This window comes from Prorops nasuta, unplaced genomic scaffold (assembly GCF_024137725.1).
Source record: "Prorops nasuta isolate Cenicafe-Biocafe unplaced genomic scaffold, Cenicafe_Pnas_1.2 PNAS00003, whole genome shotgun sequence".
Lineage (NCBI taxonomy): Eukaryota > Metazoa > Arthropoda > Insecta > Hymenoptera > Bethylidae > Prorops > Prorops nasuta.
In genome coordinates, this window is record NW_027116800.1 from 11,903,617 (window position 1) to 11,922,993 (window position 19,377).

The 19,377-nt window shown below is 46.1% G+C and overlaps 1 protein-coding gene across 1 annotated transcript in view; it reads left to right on the plus strand.

Annotated features, from left to right (window-relative positions):
• The window catches only part of LOC136785965 (protein Wnt-4-like), a 29,968-nt gene that overhangs the window by 5,917 nt on the left and 4,674 nt on the right, over positions 1 to 19,377 (plus strand). The window contains exons 2-3 of the mRNA XM_066747356.1: positions 17,521 to 17,689; positions 18,669 to 18,792. Coding sequence (XP_066603453.1) covers positions 17,521 to 17,689; positions 18,669 to 18,792 — 293 coding nt within the window. The remainder of the gene's footprint in view (positions 1 to 17,520; positions 17,690 to 18,668; positions 18,793 to 19,377) is intronic.

Genomic DNA, 19,377 nt, shown 5'->3' on the forward strand with positions numbered 1-19,377 from the left:
TACCTCTCACTCTCTCTCTCCCTATATACCTATATATATATAGAAAGGAGATATTAGAACACACGGACGGATGTGTTTCGGTTATTTAAACAAAGGCAAAGGCCTGTCGGTTAACCAAAGCTATCCTGTAGAGTAGAATTTTACGCGTGTACTATAGCTATGGTATATAGGGTCTCCCCCTCGTCATGGATTATTGCTTAAAACGCAATACAAAAGGGAGGAGAGAACGTAACGACTAACTCGTAAAAATCTAACAATATATACGTGTGATCGACTACCGAATCTTTCCTATATAACTTTTACCAGATGCCTACGTATATATATATATATATATATATATTTATACGTAAGCTTGCTCGAAGGAGCCTCTATATCATGGCTATAAGCTTCTATAGGGAGATGAATAATAATAATAATAAAAGAGTAGTGGTAGAATTTGTTGTAATTTGTAGAGAGTGTGCGTTACGAGCGACGGAGTTTGAAATTCGCAAAAGTAAAGTAAACGCATGGGTTATTTTCCTGGAAGGAAGGAATGTTCCACGAAAGAGGAGGGGGGAGGAGGAGGAGGAAAAGAGCGTGGTGATGGCGACGATCCGTTGCTGCTGTGGTCGCGCGCGACCAGCAAAAACCTAATGGCATCCTTCCGTCTCTACTTGGTTTAATGCCTCTCGTTTTACGTGAAAAAATGGTAGGACGAGGGGCGGGAGCGGGAATAAAGAGAGAGAGAGAGATGTGGATAGCTTGGGTTAAGGGGGGGGGGGGAGGGACAGGGGCGGCAAGCCTTCTTTTTCTTCTCACTCGCTTGCTCGAAAAATCTCCGACAAAGGAGGCCGCCGCCTTCGGCTCTCCGCGCGCGATGGCCTCTCTTCTCCTCTCCCTCCTAGCAATGTTTCTTCTCGGCCTCGGATATATTGTCATAACGAACAGGCCACAAACCCTGTACCGACAATCTTCCTTCCTTCCATTCATCCACTCGTCCTGTCCGCAAGCCCTTTCCACTCATTTTTATTCATATTTCCCCCACCCTTCGGAAGAATAGCGACACATTTTCGTATTAATGTTTAAAACGAGTGAACGCGCGAGGGTTTTAGATGGGGGGGGGGGGAGAGAGAGAGAGAGAGAGAGAGAGAATCGGGATGAGGACGCGTGTAGTAACGCAACTCAACGCAACGCAACTTGACGCGACGCGTATAAGGATAATGCAAATATGTGCAATGTACGCGGTCGGTTGGAGGATGTACTATCGGCGAGGCGCACACTTGTTGAACGCGTGGTTTATCTTTGGTTATAGATCACTCAGGGTGTCTTCCGGGCCAGCAGCTCCCCCCCCCCCTCCCCCACCTCCACCGCCGCCAGCGTTTCGCTTCGATCGCGCGCGCGCACGCCCCTCTAGCGATAATTAATTATAAAGAAAGAAAAGAAGAAGAAGAAAAACACAATCGATATTATCATCGTCGGAAGGTTCTATCGATTTTCCTCGCGAAAGAATATTTTAATTAAACGAAACGATCACACATACATATATGTATTACGTATCGGACATAAAAGGGACCATTAAATCTTGTGCAGCCGCGCGTCCCTTTCGTCTTTATTCTATATATATATATGTATATACATATAGTACGTGCGTGTGTATATATGTATATACATATAGGTATACAGCGACGACACGATAACTCTGCAGGGTGGCCATAAATTGCGCTATCTTTTTATTTGCGCGAGGAAGCTGCGGAGAGACTCAAGTAACTAGATTTGATTCGAGTTTGCTGGTAAGGGAGACAGAGTTGCGGTATCGGTAGCTCTCTGGATGCGAGCCACCCTGATTCCTCGCAGAAGCTGAAGCAGAGCTAGAGGGCCACAGCCCTTCCTCCTCCTCCTACACCTCTTCTGCCGCTGCTGCCGCTTGGCGAGTGCTTGCACCCTCCGCCACCCTCGCGCAATCTCGCGCACCCTACTCGTACACCCTCGCACGCACACGCACACACATGCAAGCACAAAGCCTTAACTGGCACGCAGGGACAACGGTAGAGAAAGAGACGGCAGATGCAATTGCGTCGTCCCGCGGGGCCCAGAAGCCGGACCAAGGGCTCCTCGCCGCTCCTCGCCTCGTAACGTCAACCTGAATAATACAGTACAGCGAAACATCCAAGGACAAACCGCACTTCAAGCCCCCCCCCCTCTCCCAACCCTCCACCTTTTAACTCACCAAGATTTCACCATCCCTCGCATTTTTTTCTTCGAAACTTACGAATACACAGGTATACATATATACATATAATATAGGAGGGAAGATTTAGAAATTGAGAATAATTTGCAGGAGAGAGAGTCGGATTGCAGAGATTTTGTATGGTTTCGGTGCAGCAGGAGGGGGGATAATTTTCAGTTTCAAGAATAGTTAGGGGGTGGGATGGAAAAGTTGGACAGAAGGAGCTAGGAGGATGAGCGGAGGCAAAAAGGGGATGAACAAATCCGCCGGACATAAATTAGTCGTGGGTTAAAGCCCGTTCTAATCCATCATAAATAACTTTGTACAGATGCGTGTATATGCAAGCGCGTACTACGGGGATTCCGTCCCCTAAATTATTTCGAAACGATCGCAACCCGCGTGCAACATCACCGAGCGCGTACGTGCTTTCTCTCTCTCACATTCGCTTTACCCCTCCCCCTTACTCGCTGCAAAACTCTTGCGTTTTCTCGTTGCGAGCTTTTTGTTTTCAACCTCCGAGCCCTGCCTCACCCCCCCCCCCCCTCTCGACTTTGCTTCCCGCAATCGCAAATCTCGCTTGCATTTCTGGCCAAAAAACCATCACGTATAAATTATTAATGGATCGTATATATATATTTCTGGCTAGATTCGCGCTATGCGAGTGTAAACGTGCGATTGGAGAATTACATATAGTATATATATATTATGAAGGAAAGTACGGCGTGCGTATATAATGAAATGTCGCTTTTCCGGCAAGTTAGTAGTTAGCGATGAGCGAAGGAGGGGGTTTAATGAAAAACATACATATGGAATGGAATTGGAAGCAGTAACCAATATGAGAAGTGTAAAACAAGCGGCAGGTGCTGTCAACATTGGTTGGTAGCCAGTGGCTTTTCCCGGCATTATTATACACCGCAGGGGTAGAATCACATCTACTAACTCGGCCATTAATATTAAAGATCCGCGGGGAGGGCGCACACCGCTGCTATATATTTTGTCCTCGCCATTCTCGACGTACGTTTCACGCGTGTGTCCGCATGCATGTGTGTGTGTGCGTGTGCGATCGTATACGTGTAGCAGCCAAGTATAAGCAAACCAGTGCAATCCGAATGATTCAGGAAGCACGTCCTATCGAATGAGCTACCGGACGAGATCTTTCGCACCATCCCCATCGGTATGTGTGTAAAACATGAGATTTCCATTGGATTCTCTCGAAATATGAGCCACGCAACTTGGAAACATAAATGTGGTATTAGCAGCACGCTTGAGGTAATTCGTTATCTCGTGACTGGGGCTCCCCGTACTTTAATATAATGAGAGAAGGAAAGAGAGGCGATGTGTGATGGTGGAGAAGGGTGGGTGCACGTTTCGAAGCAATGCACGCATGTTTGGATATGGAGAGAATGAGAGGATGCTCCGAGAGAAAACGTCCTGGTACGTATGAAAGGAGAATGAGCTGAGAAAGATGCTCGATGCCGCGCGCGCGCGCGCGCGCGGGCAATGAATTCCGCAGTTATTGTTCAACATTCTTGATCGAGGGCTGAAGAAAATGTTGAAAATACAACGGGGGCAAGAGGGGCACAAAGCAGAGCGAAGAATAGAAATTCGTGTGGTACGGTAGCGGGAAAAATGGCGAAACTCGTTAAGAAACTTGGAGGCTCGTTCTACGCTCGAAGAGTTCTTCAAGAGACGAGAGGGTAAGAGACGCATAGGAGAGGGGTGAGAATACTATGTAAAAAATATATAAATGTAATGCGCGTTTTACAAGTGCATTCTACTCCTATATATTTTTTATATATATGTAACTTGTACATACATAGTTGTAGTATTCTCTCGAGATTCGCTCGCTCGCACTCCATCACGATCCTCGTCTCTGATCTTAATCCTTCCTGTTTCTCGATTCCTCTTTGGCCAATCATCGTGATTCTTTCTCCTCGCCAAATGCACGTAGTACAAGCAGTTTGGTCCTTCAGCGAGTTAGCTCTCTCTCTCTCTCTCTCTCTCTTTTGCTCTCTTTGGAGTGATCTCGAGCGCCCTTTGGCGCTCCACCCTTCCACGCACGATCCTTTCTCGAGAATCCAACCCTTTTCTACCGTCCAGCCAATCGGTGCCGGCCTATGCACACTCCACACGCGGCTTCCTCTCTCTCTCTCTCTCTCTCTCTCTTATTCATTCTCTTTCTTGATGAAAGTTTTTGCAGCAAGTCACGTCGACTCGAAGCTGATATTTATTTAACTGCAAAAAAGCATTTGGTCTGTACGTACGTCCTAAGAGATAAAAGGTAAAAGGGGGTGTAATCGCGCTCGACCGCGGTGAGAATCGCACGTGCACACTCCGAGAGAGAGAGAGAGAGAGAGAGATAATCTCGGAGATAATTGGGGTCGAAAAGCAGCGACGGTTGTTTACACACAGGTTGCAAACCTCTTGCCAGGGGCGACGTTAGGCTCGTTGCATATAGACGACGGTTTGAGGGAAGGAATAATCTGGCGAGACGGAAGAAAGGCGAGCGAACGTGAGAGGCAGCCGAGTAGGAGCGATTTTCGTATATATTTGGGAACGAATATGAGCCGGTCGAGGGACGAAAGCGCGCGGGGAGGCACTGCAAAGAAACAAGCAAATAAATAAACAACCTCCCGTTGAATTGTCTCGTGAATTTTGCAGAGGCCATATTCATTTCTGAGATTGGCTTCTTGCAGTGCCACGCCACTGTTGCTGTTGCTGGCTGCTGCTTCTGCTGCTCGCTACATAGCTATCGCTGATGGTGGTTGCGTTCGCGCACCGTCCAAGCAATTCGGACGAGAGCTCCGGAGTACTTCCGGTAAGCGAGAGGGAGAGAGAGAGGGGGGGGGGGGGTGGGAGAGGAGAAGGAGGAAAAATCTTGGAACAAAGAAAAGAGGCCAGGAGAGCGAGATGGTAAAGACCGTAGTTGGAGCTAGGAGCCGGATCAATTCATCCTGCCAAAAAACCTTTCCCGCCGAGTCGGAGCTCTCGGCATGTCGATAAGTCCAAGATGCTCCCTGCCAAAAACAACCCTGAGCTCTCCAACGACAAACATCTCCACCCCGACTCGTCGTTCCCCAACCTGCAACTATATTCCTACGTATGATACACTGCAAAAACTTTTCATCCCTCCGTATATGGAATGAAATCCTTCCATTCTATATATTTATATAACCAAGCGGAACAACTGTATCGCTTCGATTGATTTCCAATCAATTAACTATATATATATATAGCCTATATCAATGGAAGAAAATTGATGGAAAGCGCTAATTAGGAGCAGTGTACTCGTGGTTGATTCGGGGCAAAAATAAATTGCGTAGATTAATTTCGTTTTGAGGCTCGGTGCAGAATGAAGCGTACGAGGGGTGGGAAGGTAAAAATATGGAATATAGTGGGTAGTTGGGAGGAGATAAAGTTATTCGGGAAATGCATAACCGCGGGCGCTCTCCTGGTACTTGTTAGGACGGGGCTGCTTTTATCCGAGCGTATAATCCACGAGAAAGCCGAGACGGGCGTGTGATTGGTTGTAGCAAGCTCCGCCCTTAGCTAACTAACCCTCTTTGCTAATTATCGCCTATATGTGTACTACCTTCTATCTCCGTCTCACGCACACGGATACACATACAGAGAGAGAGAGAGAGAGAGAGAGTGATTCTCCACCCCTGCATTCCCTCCCATATCGCATATGCGTGTAGCTGCACGGGCCGCGTAAAGCTCTCTCTCTCTCTCCTCATCTCTATAGAGAAGAGCACCGCGTGCAAACTGCGAGCCTCCTGTTCTCCCTGGCTGTGCTCCATTGTGCTCCATTTGGTTCGCGCACGTCACGATCCGGACCATTTTACCCCTCTCGTCTCTCCTCGCTCGCTCGACGCTATACTATAACCCACCTTGTAGTACCACCACTACACGCGTACACGCCATGCTCTAGACGCATCTACACGGCTCAATTACCGCGATTCGCTCGCATTTCCCTCTCCTAGATACCATAGGTACACGTTTTTTCCCTCCTGCACCGCGCGCATCATCCTTTCCACCTATCCTACTTTCCACGCGCCTCTTCTTCGATTCGAAACGCGCAACGTTTGGACAGGCCGCCGCTGTCTCACGTTTATCTCGAAACTATAACACGACCAGAGAGCGATAGAAATATAAGATCGTATTCTCTCTCGCGCTTGTAACATAAAACCCGACTCTTTCGCGTGCACTTATATATATATGCTTCTCAAATTGTATAGAGTGGATAGCGATAAGGATGTGGTCATGATCGTCTGTTGAAACAAGCTTATTCGGCTGAAGTATAAAGGGAGAAGGAGAGGGGGGGGGGGGAGTGACGATGATGGCGAAGCACAGTGTTTGGAAAGATAAAGCGAGAGGATTATTGCTCCGGTGATTACGGAGCGAACGGATTTCTATGGAATCTTCCAAGTACATTGACATCCTCCGGCATCCGCGATTCATTGGAGATTCGCGTACGGTGATTTCCATTGGAGCGTGGAATAGCGTTAATCGAAAGAAAATTCTAATAGAGGCTAATACTGTTAGGTCGTATCGCGACCGATATGCGATCCAGCTACTGCTTTGAATCACTCCGGCCACGCAAGTGCCTATATATATATATAGATAGAGAGAGAGATTAAAATCTGAAATAGAGGATTTACTGTTGAGAGTGAAGTGGCATGGAAAATAGATGCTCGTTGATTATATTATATATGGAGCGCATCCGCATCGAGGGGGATTTTCTTCTGGGAGAAATTGGAGGATGAACGGGACGAGTTAGAGGCGCTCATCGAAGCGTGGGAGAAAAAGAGCAAACTTCTCGGAGTTTCGAGCTGGGGTTGTGTGTGCATGTCGCGGCTGGACAACTAAACGTTTAAGAGGTTTTTCATTGATAATTATGCGAGGATACAAGTTGTAGTATATGCGGCACTGGCGCGATTCCATTTGATTCGCAGTGACTCGGTGCGAGTGCAGGCCGTGCAGCCTATGGCAGCGCGCGCGCTTCCACTCGACTATATAATTGCGCGTATGTGTGTTGGCGTGTTTGCCGCGTGCATGCATGCAGCACAGTGTCGGCCGCTGTCGGCTCGACCGTCGAGTCGTTTAACGCAGTTGCCAACGCGAGTTGTGGAATTCTTTGCTGCGCGAAGCACGCGCACAATGCAGATGTGCTCATGATTTATACATTCGTCGCTGCCTGCGCGCGGAAGATTGTAAGCCCCATCGCGCTAAGATCCCCCCCCCCCCCTCGAGAGATCAACGCATAATTTATCCGAGTAAAAGGCGAGCCTCGCGCGCCGCGTTCAATGGCCGTGACGTCGCGGAAATAATTAGCACTCGATTCTTAATGAAAGTCCACGCAGCGAAACACGTGTACATGCGGGATCTCTCATAAATACAGACGTGTGCCTCTTATATGTACGCGTGTGTGCGAATTATGCTCCGCTGCATACGTGTATATGTACACGCGCGTGCTATATACTCTATATAGTATACTGCGTCGTGAAATCTTTCATTAAACGCATGGGCAGTCAAAGTTTTATCGTCCGAGGGAAAAAAAGTGCTAAAAGTTGCCAATCTAACGTTTATGAAATTACGCGAAACTGCTGCGTTAATTCGGTCGTTTATGGAGAGAGGGAAATAAAAGGAGGGTGGGGGTGGGGCGAGGAACGACACGGAGCACGAAAAATGTGGTTACGGGATCTTTGGGTGCTTAATGCCGAAGAGATAGCGGAAAGAGGATTCGTATGTAGCCGCGGTTGGGGGAGGAGGATAAAAAGGAGTTAAAGAATCAAGTAAGAAAGTAGCGAGGAATCCGGGGAATGTTTGGTCGAATTTCAAGTGGAGATTGTAGCGCAAGCTATTGGCAGGCAGCTGAGCCGAAGCGAGAGCCAGTCGGTGTGGCTTTTTTTCTTCTTTTTGCTCGCTGGTTCGCGCTTGCACGTGTGCGTCTGTGCGTGTGCGTTTGTGCATCTCTCTCGGACGGACGGACAGAGCGGTAAAGGCGAGTTGAGCGCGCGAGCGAGCAGAACAGGCGAGTTGGTTTTATGGTGAACGCGTTTTATTAGGCCCGACAGGCGCGGACCTGGCGGCAGCCTCAAAGGATCCAGCGAAACAGTAAAGGCTAGTTTAACGGTGCTAACAGCACCCATAACACGAAATGTATTACTATACCGACGATCCCTTCCTGCCTCGCCCTTCCTGTCTATATACTCTCTCTCTCTCTCTCTCGCTTTACCCCCCACACCTTCGCTCTACCTCTCATCTCTCACCACTCGGCTCCCAATCTCTACTACTTGGCTACGTTCTCTCATCTTGTGCCTCTCTTTTTCCTTTTACCTCCACGCACACACCCCCTCAAAATCTTTTAATGCATCTCTCACGATTACCGCTATATGGTTTATCTCTCATTGCCACTTTATTAACTCGCTCGCTCGGTACACGTTTCACCAATTTTCATGAAAGATTCGATGAAATTTTTCGCCGATCCTACACTGATTAAACCGGTTCCTTGTCATGAGAACCTTCCGTTAAGCTGCCTCATAGCCGCGTCCCGATGGGATGCCTCGAGAGAATCTGAAAAACTTGATTGAAATGAAAGCCCCCAATTAGCATGGCTCGTCGTATACTCTCCGAGGGACTGCGATGATAATGCTTATTCATTGCTAATTTACGAATAAGACTGTGGCATTATCCTAGATTGTTTCTACATACAATGGCACGAACGAAGATTGAGGAATTAATTGTAGCAGATTTAAATACAATGCGATTGCGTCGTGCTTATATATATATATATATATATATTGCTTTATACATAAATAGAGATGGACTCTTCTTGTCCGGCTGGGTAAGATTGAAAGCTACACGGTATAGGTTAGAGGTCATCCAGATGGATTTGTAATTGATTCGATGTTTGCCAAATGTCCCGGATAGTTTGACACTAATACGATTAAACACTCGCCTCGCGGTGTCCTCTTTCGAGACAGATACGACGACCTTTTCCACCACTTCCGAACACTCCCCCCTGAGACGTACCCCAAACACGTATCAAACCACCCACCTAGCTATTCCTGTCCCTGATGGTTTCATTCTGATTCCGAGAATAACCACTCGCACCCTCCCTCCTGGCCTTCGTTTTGCGCGAAACGCGCAGTAAAGCCTCACCCTCTCCCATTCCCTGTACTTATATATATATACCTACCATGCAGCGCTCGAATAACCAATAGATATAGGCCAGATTTTCAATGAATCCACTGGACCAAGTCCGAATATAAACGAGCCCGATGCGATTATGGCGCACCGCCGCGAGTCTCCGATATGCCAGTTTGTCGCTACGCCAATGAAAAGTATTGTCCGCCTCTGTCTCTTTCATTATTATTATATCATTAACGAGTGGTGGGTGCAGTACTCGTGGCGCGCGAGCGGATCTCGAAGGAGAGATTTTGCCTGTGTCGGAGGACAGCGTCCAACGAGCGCGTGCGCGCCGCTGTGTTTTGGTGAAATTGAAAGAAATAATGAGAGTGGAGAGCGCGCGCGTTAGCAAAGTAGCGGCCTGTGAATTTGATCTCCAAAGAGGAGGGGGAGCTGTAGCAGAAACCCCATAAGACCCGTCTCCTACGGGATTCGGTATGTCCGTTGCCCTCGAAGGGGGTAAAGCGACTCCGGCATTCGGGTAGCGGCGGCAGTGGGTATAGACAGTGGTATTGGTGTATAGCAAGGAAAAATAATGGCTGAATTAAAGAACACGCGTAAACAGAGAAAGAGGAGGGGAGAATTGGCGAGGAGGAATTTTAATAAGCACGCGAGTCGGCCAGGTATAGGTACATAGGGTTTTCGCGACCGGGATCGGCTTTATTGGGTAAATATTCGGGTAATTGGGGAAAAGCATAAAGAATTTTCCGGTAAATTGAACCGCTTCCGTCGAGATGGAATTTGCTCCCCCTACGCCCGGCGGCTTCTTGCATCTTGCGCGCTCCGAGCTAAAGTTTTCCAATAAGAAACAAAAGGGGCTAATCAGACTTTTCCGGTTAGCAACCTGGGCTCAATGGCCCGAAATACCGTGTAGACCCATACCAGAGACCCCCTCCCTGTCCCCTTGAATTCTTCTCCAACGCTCGCCCCATCTTCCTCCTCGGACGTTTTCATCTTTTGCTTCTCCTCCGACCGTTCTTTTTCCATCCCCTCCCCCCCCCCCCCCCCCCTCCTCATACTACAACGACGCGACGCCGCGCGCGCCTCGCCACGCGATATTCTTCTTCCATTCCATACAGTCTTTGTGGGATTCGCTTCATTCCGATTGGCTTCGCAGACTTCTGATCTCCTCTGGCTTATCGTGATCACGCTCTACCTCTTCTTGCCGATCACCGGCTAAATTTGCCATTCCCCAAGCCTGCTCGCTCTCGGCTCCATCTCTTCCCTCAAACCTATCCCAATCCTATATTTAGACTCTTAATGAAAAAAAAATACCTATAATGCCCGCTCTCCTCCAGAGCCAATTTTCCTTGGAGAGCAAAATCTTGCGATTCTCTCTCTCGCACAGTGGTAAATATTACGGGAGAAAACAGCTTTCGTTGCGTTTATCTCATCGGGATTATTTTATTCGAGCGAAGCGTAAACTGATTAGATGCGCGTAAATACGGAATTAGAGGCGTGAGGAGGAGGGTGCAGTACGGTACGCGCGGTGCTGCCGAGACGAATTTAGTATAATCCGAGCAAGAGGGAGTTTTTACGTTACACGCGCACAGCGTCTCTTTGTTTACTCGAGCCGTGGCGTCGTCGCGTCACACCTAGGCGTGGATGGAAAGGTGATAAAAGAACCGGTAGCTTGGCGCGATCGAAGCAAACAGTCGAGTATTCTTCCCCTTCCCGCGCTTTGACATTTTCCAATAATTACAGTATACAAACAAGTTTAACCGCGCGGCTTCCTCTTTTTCGCCGAACGCGCCGTTTCACTCGCCCCGGCTGCATTTCTATATATTATTCGTCGGATCAGTCTCGGAATTTCGCGGCTTCCCTATCAGCTGTCTCTGGCTCGTTCTTTGGAGAGTCGGTTGGTGAGTGGGCGGCAAACGGCAATTAGCATACTCGCGCGATCAAAGCGGTAGAGCACGTGTGGCGCGGGATTTAACGAGCGGCTGGCCGGAGAACAACTCTCTTTCTCTCTTGGTACGCGAAGCGCGAGGGTCCAAAGGAGCCGAAACAGGAGGAAGGGAAAAAGGAAGAGTCACTGTGCAACGTTGAAAGAGAGAAAGGAAGGAATAGCGAGAGAGAGAGAGAGAGCGTAAGAAAAGGTGCAGCGAGCGATGCATGGGCGGTGTCGATTCCTCGATTGGCCCGGCCCCGCTACGCAATTTGCCACTCGTACAATTTTATTTCATTCGACCCGCGGCTACCACAACGATACACGTTGCACGCACCTTCTTAGAATACCGAGATATTGCCGCTTTTCGAGCTCCAACGACATTTTTCTTACGTCCCGGCTGAAAAAGATCAAAGTCTTCGCACGGGCGCGCGCACTTGCCGAGATTAATCGAGTTTCGCGCCAAGTGAACGACTCCTTTCAGGGAGAAAGAAAAAGAGGGATGAAACGCGCGAGAGAGCGAGAGTGAGAGAAAACGCTCTTGGAAGATATCTGTCAAATGTCCCAAGTCGCAAGCCAGAATAAAGTGCATTTTCGACCTCCGTCGATAAAACTTCTTATATACCATTTTACAGTTATGTCTCTCACATGTTTGACTTTTACGATAACTTACGATGCCGATAATCCTTTTTACCGGCAAAATTACGGATCCTCGCTGCGTGAAACGCCAAGGGAGGAAACGCGCGATTTAACCTTAATACTCTAATTTTCTAATTCATATGTAGAGATTCTTGCATTACACACTCGTTATTTTCTGTATTATTTCCTCCGAGGAATTTCAGCGTTCTTTTCTCAAGTGCGTTTGACATTGGCAAAGAGTTGGGGGTTCCACGCGACTTATCGACATTGTTGGTACCGTAATAATAGACTTCTCCTTACTGCGACTTATTCGATCGATGGAAAATTAAGAGTTTTTGCTTTCTTCGTTTCGCAGCGTTCCTCTCTCTCTCTCTCTCATTCGCGGAGGAGCGATGCAGATTTTTCTTCGATCCGCGAATGATTATAGAACGTTAAGCGAGACGCAGCGAGCGAAAATGCAATAGAGCGGCCGGCGCAACCTTTATGGTAATGGCGAGTTTGTACGCAACTCGACGGTGAAAGGTCGAGGCACCAGTGTGAAGTTAGCACCCCAAATTTTAAAACTGGAAAAAAACCAAACAGTTCTGGTAGAACCCGGACAAGTTCTACAGTTCCTTGTTATTTTTCAAAAAAGTTCTCCAGATTGAACTCGACAAACTATAAAAGAATTATTTGGGGTGCCAAAACTTCACATTCTCTAATATTCAAACGCTAATATCCTTTAAACTAAAAGTCCTATCGATAAAATCTATTAGACATATTTATAGAACTCTTTGGGGTGCCACTGGAACTCTAGTTAAAACTCGTAAATTAAACAAAAAATTTTTTTTTTTAATTTTCCATTTTTAACTAGAGTTCTGGTGGCACCCCAAAGAGTTCCACAAATATGTATGTCTAATAGTTTTCATCTATAGGACTTTTAGTTTAAAGGATATTAGCGTTTGAATATTAGAGAATGTGAACTTGGCACCGCGCACATCATCTTTTTCTAGTTTTTCGAGTTCAATCTGTAGAAGTTTTTGAAACATAGCAAGGAACTGTAGAACTTGTCCGGGTGCTACCAGAACTGTTAGGTTTTTTTACCATTTTTAAAATTTGGGATGCTAACTTCACACTGGTGGTCGAGGCAATTGGTGGACTGGAGCGAACTCGCGCGCGCGAGTGCGGATCAAATGGTGCTTCCGGTGTACGTTGTTAGGCTCGTATGGGCGATTGCAGAACGAGGTAAATACGATACGGTGTACAATTACCTGCTACGCATAAAAGGGCCAGTACTCTATTTGATATCCCCAGGGCTTGATGCGTGCACTTTTTGATTTACCACAGGCACAGCCACCGTGTCCGTGTGCGCACAGCGAAAGGGAAACAATACTGGCCTCGGGGGAAGTTTTGCATCCCCTAATTAAGATCAGTCTTCTTTTTACCGACCCTCTGCTTACAATATTTCCCGAGAAGGAATTTCAGCGGAGAGATCGATCGTTGAATCTCCCCCCCCCCCCCACCATCGTCCTTTTACCAGTTTCAGTGGAAAACCAAAGTTTTTCCCAGCCCACGTTATACATACAAATGTGTGTATAACGCACTGTTTAGCAATAATACCATCTGCAAAAGGAATTAATCGAGCGCGAGTGTACAGGGGTATGGATTTATTATTGCGCTGCGGTAATAAGGAGAATGCGAGAGATTAGGTTTTTTGGTTTGAAGGGGGTCGAGGGAGGGGGGGGGGGTGAGAATCGAAGGTGCCCCGCGGATCACTATTATTCTAGGCTGTCGGTGGTTTGTACCTTCATCATATTCCTCGCAGGCGGTGAATGTTCCCGACATAAATAGGCCCTATCGCTGTCACGTGGACAAAGCATCGAGCGACGTGGTTATGACGGCAACGCGATACTCTTGAAATAATAATAATAATAATAACAATAATAATAATAATAATCGCTCGCGCAAGCAAGGTTGATATAATGCGGCCCCCGTATCGTGCGTGTGTGTATACACATATATATATATATATTTAGTTGTATCAGTAGAGTACGTGCTCAGGTTTACAGCATTTAGTGCTCGAGTCTCGTTGTTACAACGGCGGTAACGCTGGTTTCGCAGGTTTCGCTTACCCATGAGCTATCCTTCGTAAGGATGGTTGGTCCTCCCCCTGCACCTCCACCACTCCTCGTCATCCTCGCTATATTTCTCCTTATATCCCTACCATCAGTCACAGAAGCTCGATAGAAACGTTCGGCCTGTACCGAGCGAGTACCAGCGGCTTCCGCGCTCCGTACGTGCCTCTTCTCTCTCTCTCTCTCTCTCTCTCTCTCTCTCCGGATGCATCGTCGCATCTCACCGCGAATCACCATTCACTTTACTTTTCAGCGTCCTTCCACTCTTTTGTCGACCTACTTATAATTCATATTCCCTATTACTTTTTTTGAATTCTTCCAAGGCGACCCTAACCGTTGCTCTCGCTCCGCCATCCTCCGCTCTCATTTGTTCTCAGTTTCGAACAACGCTTTATTATTTCTTCCCTCTAAGGTCATACTTGCACGGCTACTCCCTGCATATGTGGTGCCTATTATTATTGCCATTATTACGTCCGCAATGACGCGACGATATCGATCGAATTATCGCTCGCGTTACAGCTTGACGGAATGTTATTTTCAATATTATTGGAAAATTGTGTGTCGATGAGTTATATCGGTGCAAGTTGCTCGCGTAAACATTTGCATCGATAGCAATATCGCGCAATCGTAATGGAGGCTGACGACAATGGAGGGAGCGGCCGGTGCCCATATCTCTTATATTTGGCCAGAAGCTCATCCTTCCGGTCAACATATGGTGGTTCGCCTTGCGATACAGGGAACCTGCAGGAACACCCTTCCTTCCAGCCACTTTGACTCTACACGTGTGTCAATGCCGTACGTCGATGAGTTTTCTCATTCGAGACATTCAAGATGCAATAATGATACGCGCGACTCTCTTACACACACACACACACGCGCGCGCGCACGCGTATATATGTGTGTGTTTATACTCAGAGACGCGCCCCCGTGCATAAATTCAGCGAAAGAGGAATTTTTGTTTCTCGATGTATATATATGTATATAATACACACGCTTGATTCCAAGAACTGGCACCTTATTGAAGAATTTATCGCGGTGGGAGAGATTAGTGGAATAAAAGTTTTCATGGCGTATTTTTGATGATTACCGAGAGTCTCTTGGGTCGACTAATAAAGTATATGGTTGACACGTATACAGCGTTGGCGAGGAGAGGCTTTAGGATTTTTTTCTTGGTACGAGAGAGAGTTTCGGTAATCCGTGCAGTGCGAGCCGGCCAGGGCGTTTAGGAGTACACAAGATAACAGCGGCCGAGTTGGACGGATCTTGTCAGAGTGGCCGTCAAACGCCACTCTCCGAAGGGCCGTAAAACGTAGCTAAACAAACTCGAAATAGCTAGGTCGAGTATCAGTCTCGAAAATCCCCACGCGATCTCCTCTACGCGCGCGTATTCTCACAACGATAAATAAATAATACATTACTCTGCAGGCCGTCCGGCTCTCCGTCTATCCTTATTCCTCTATAACGTCATCCTTCCTGGGAGATGATATCCATCGTCACTCTACATTTTCTTTATTTATATACATATCACCGTTAAGAAAATTCGTCCAGTCGGATAAACAGCTCTTTCACCACGGTGTGCTCTTGCTGTAGAATATAATTAAATAAATTCAGGCCAACCTTCCCATTAGCTCTTGTTGAAAAACATTCTACCACGACGAGAATTAACTATCATTATAATTGGATAACGATATTGTTGGTAACGAATGAAACGAAACAATGGAGTGGTAATTGTTGTACTACAAGCGGCTTAATTAAACTTTATAACTGAAATTTCATGTGACGATAGGTAAACAATACATTTATCTATATGTTTATATATATATATATAGTATATGTAGACAGCAGGTCATAGGTTTATAGAGGCATTAGGCAAAGCTTCGTTTAACAAAGACAGCCGACGGATCGACTATCCGGTGGTTTGCCCTGGGCCATTAACCAACGCTCCATATACTCGATAGAGAAAAGAAGCGAGGCACGACCGATAGAATTTCACGCTGACTGCATTAAGGATGCGACATTCGATTATCCTTGTCACCAAGTGGAAATCGATAGTGACTATAAAAAAATCGGAATCCTTTAACACATTAGAGTTTTATAGGACTGGGCATCGATCGTTGCGTAATTTTACATTTCACACACTGAGCGCAAGAAAGCCCAGACATTTATTTTTTACAACGCTTGCTTGGCTTTACGACAAACTGAAAGCTTATCGGAGAAAGCGGATCGTTTTAATAAGGATTCTTCGACAAAAATATTAATAAAATTTCATCGATTTTTCTTTTACGACGAGCTAATTGTCCGTATCTCTTATATATATATATATATACAAGTTGTGCATGGAGCGATAAATTTTGAAAGCTCCCAGCGTTAATTCAATTTTAATGAGAGGCTCCGATGAATATCCGTGTGTTAATTATTATCGAGAGAAAAGTAGAAATATGAGTGGGTTGTGTATCGCGAGTACACGAGGATAATATTAATTAAACGAAGGAGAGTGGACTCGAGCAGAGCATAGCGAAGATTGGCCTGAAATTCTGGAGCGGCGCGCTCGCGTCTTCGGTCTTGTCTATAAGAGAGCACGGGGTTCAGCACGAGGCAAGGTTAGGGTGGTCTCTCGGTCTCCTTGTCTAGCCCGAGTGCGATACCAGTTTGCAGCAAATGGCTTCTTTCGTTCGTCCCCGCGACTTCCGCGCCTCAGCCCTTCGTCCTTCCTTCACTCTGTAATTTTCACCCGAATACCTCTTGTAATTATAGGTGCTCCGGCTCTCTGCATGGCCCCACATTGGGAATTTCCTTCGGTTCTTTTCCTCTTTCGATCCTCTGCGACCTCTCTCTCTCTCTCTCTCTCTCTCTCTCTCGCGTCCTTCTCATCCTCACGACCAGCAAGCTTCTCTCCTCTCTTTCTCTCTCTCTCTCTCTCTCTATATATATATATGTATACCACCAAAACAGCGTGCTTTTATCCTGCACGGGCTTAACGATAAGATTCTGATAAATTGACCATTCGCGCCCAAGATTTATGGCGCGGCTCAACAGATGTAGTTTCGTCTTTCAAAAACACGCTGCGATGATGTCCATCAGAGGTTGATCGTTACATCTGCGCTTTATAATTTGCCTCGTACACCATTTACCCTGCCTATCTTTACGATCCATTTTATGAGGAATTCTCGTGACAGAGAATATCACTTTTGTTTTCCCAAATGAAATACGAGAGGCGAAATAACATTGCTCATAGGAGGTCGAGCCGAGTCGAGGCATTGGACGCACACAAAGAGTTACTCCACTAATAACGTCGTGTCTGGTCGTGGTCATCCCTTGGAGTTATTTGAAAAATCCTCGGGAGAATTGGGATGTATGAGATAGTCGGTAAAATGTGGATGAGAGTGAGGAGGGGAGGGGGGGAGGGAAGGCGTACGCGTCACCTTTCAGAGCTGCGAATGAATTTGAAAAGCGCATTAAGCGGTGCCATTGTATTATTTCAGGTATCTCGGTCTGGAACCACGAGTGGTGGGAATAGAAGGAAGTGCAGGCAATACTGTGGTTGTCGGTGCGGGGGTGGTGGGACCTGCCAGCGCCGAGAGAGGTTGTAAAAGCCTCCACTTGACTCCCAAACAGCAGGCGATATGCTCTCGATCGCCACCTGTTTTACAGGTATTTCTTCGCTTTTCTCTCTTATTCTCTCATGCCACTTGTTCGATATGTAATAGCCTGCAATATATATCATTTATAAACTATATATATTCTACTTACTATATATATATATATAATTATATATGTGTGTGTGTGTATGTGTAGAACGTGACGAGGAATATTTTTCACGCAACATTGGGAAATATACGCGCGATAGAGATATCTCCAATAGGCATCTAACGTGTATCTTTAATACCAACGCGATAAATGGATAATCAATCGAGCTGACAAATAGGAGCTAATTTTTCTAGCGTAACCATCGACGGTTCGATATTTATTGCGGTCGGATTATCTTGGATGGAACGGAGGAGGAGAATTTTTCGGTTGGAAGGTATACACAGACGCGTTGAAGGGGGGAGGGGGGGGGGTGGGTTTCCAAAAATCGCGTTTATCTTTCCCTTTCCCTAATGTAGGAATCTTGTAGGCGTTTAGGGAAGGTATCTAGAAATCGGTGCCTGGGCAAACTCTCACCGGCACAGGCACGCATCTCTTTGAGCTTCGCCGCTTTTCCGTCAGCAAACGTCCGACAAAAGTCCCGTCATGAATATTCATACAGCAACCGCTCAACGTGTACCATATATCTTCTTTTCTTACACCTCCGCGCGCGCGCGACTACCCAATTTTTCTCTCCAATTTAATCCCTAATTAAACTCACTCGGGAGAGTTCCAATCGCGTTAATTAATTTATTGCTGTATATCCATGTATATATATATATATATATATATATATATGGTATAGCAGCTGTATATAAAAATTTCCATAGAAATTTTCTTCAAGATTGAATTACGTAAATTGTATATATTTTTTTTTATTCCAAGCAGTTTCTCCTTTTTTTATCTGTCTCGCCGCGCGCAGATGCTTCATTTGTCACGATACATCTATAATAGGATAAAGCATGCAAGAGGCACGTAACGTACTATTTTTGCCATTTTTCAACAGGCAGTGAGCGCTGGCGCCAGGCTGGCCATCGAGGAGTGCCAATATCAGTTTAGGTCCTCAAGATGGAACTGCTCCGTCAATCCAGACAATTCGCATAATGTATTTGGCGGTGTGATGCTAGTTAGTGAGTATCGGAACGAATCAATGAAAAAACTATACAGTCCATGTGCTGAATGTATAATATATAGAGCAGTAGACACACATGTGTTACACTATATATATTAGGATGGTTTGTAAAAATGTTTTTTTTTTCCATTTTTGTCGAGGCACCGTCCAAATTTACCTCAAATAAATAAAAGAAAGCATTCCTGAAATATGGGCATTGAGAAAAATCCTATAGTACTTCGCGAACCTCTTACTTTTGTCCACTTAAGTAACGTGAGATTTTAACGGATTGCGGAAATTAATTTTGAATTTTCCAAAATTGTTGCCGTAAATATTTGTCAACCTCGTTAGACTGTCGAGTACAAACAAGTTCTAGTATTTCTATAAAATTCGCTAAAAGTTTCTATACTGATACTGCTATACTCACACTTGACAGATTGATAAGCAATTTAAAAATGTCTAAGATAACAATTACGAAAAATTCAAAATTAATTTCCACGGTCCGTCAAAATGCCATGTCATTTGAATGGAAAGAAGTAAGAGATTCGAGGAGTATTTTAGTTTTTTTTCTCAGTGCCTCGGTTTAAAGGATATTTGGTTTGAT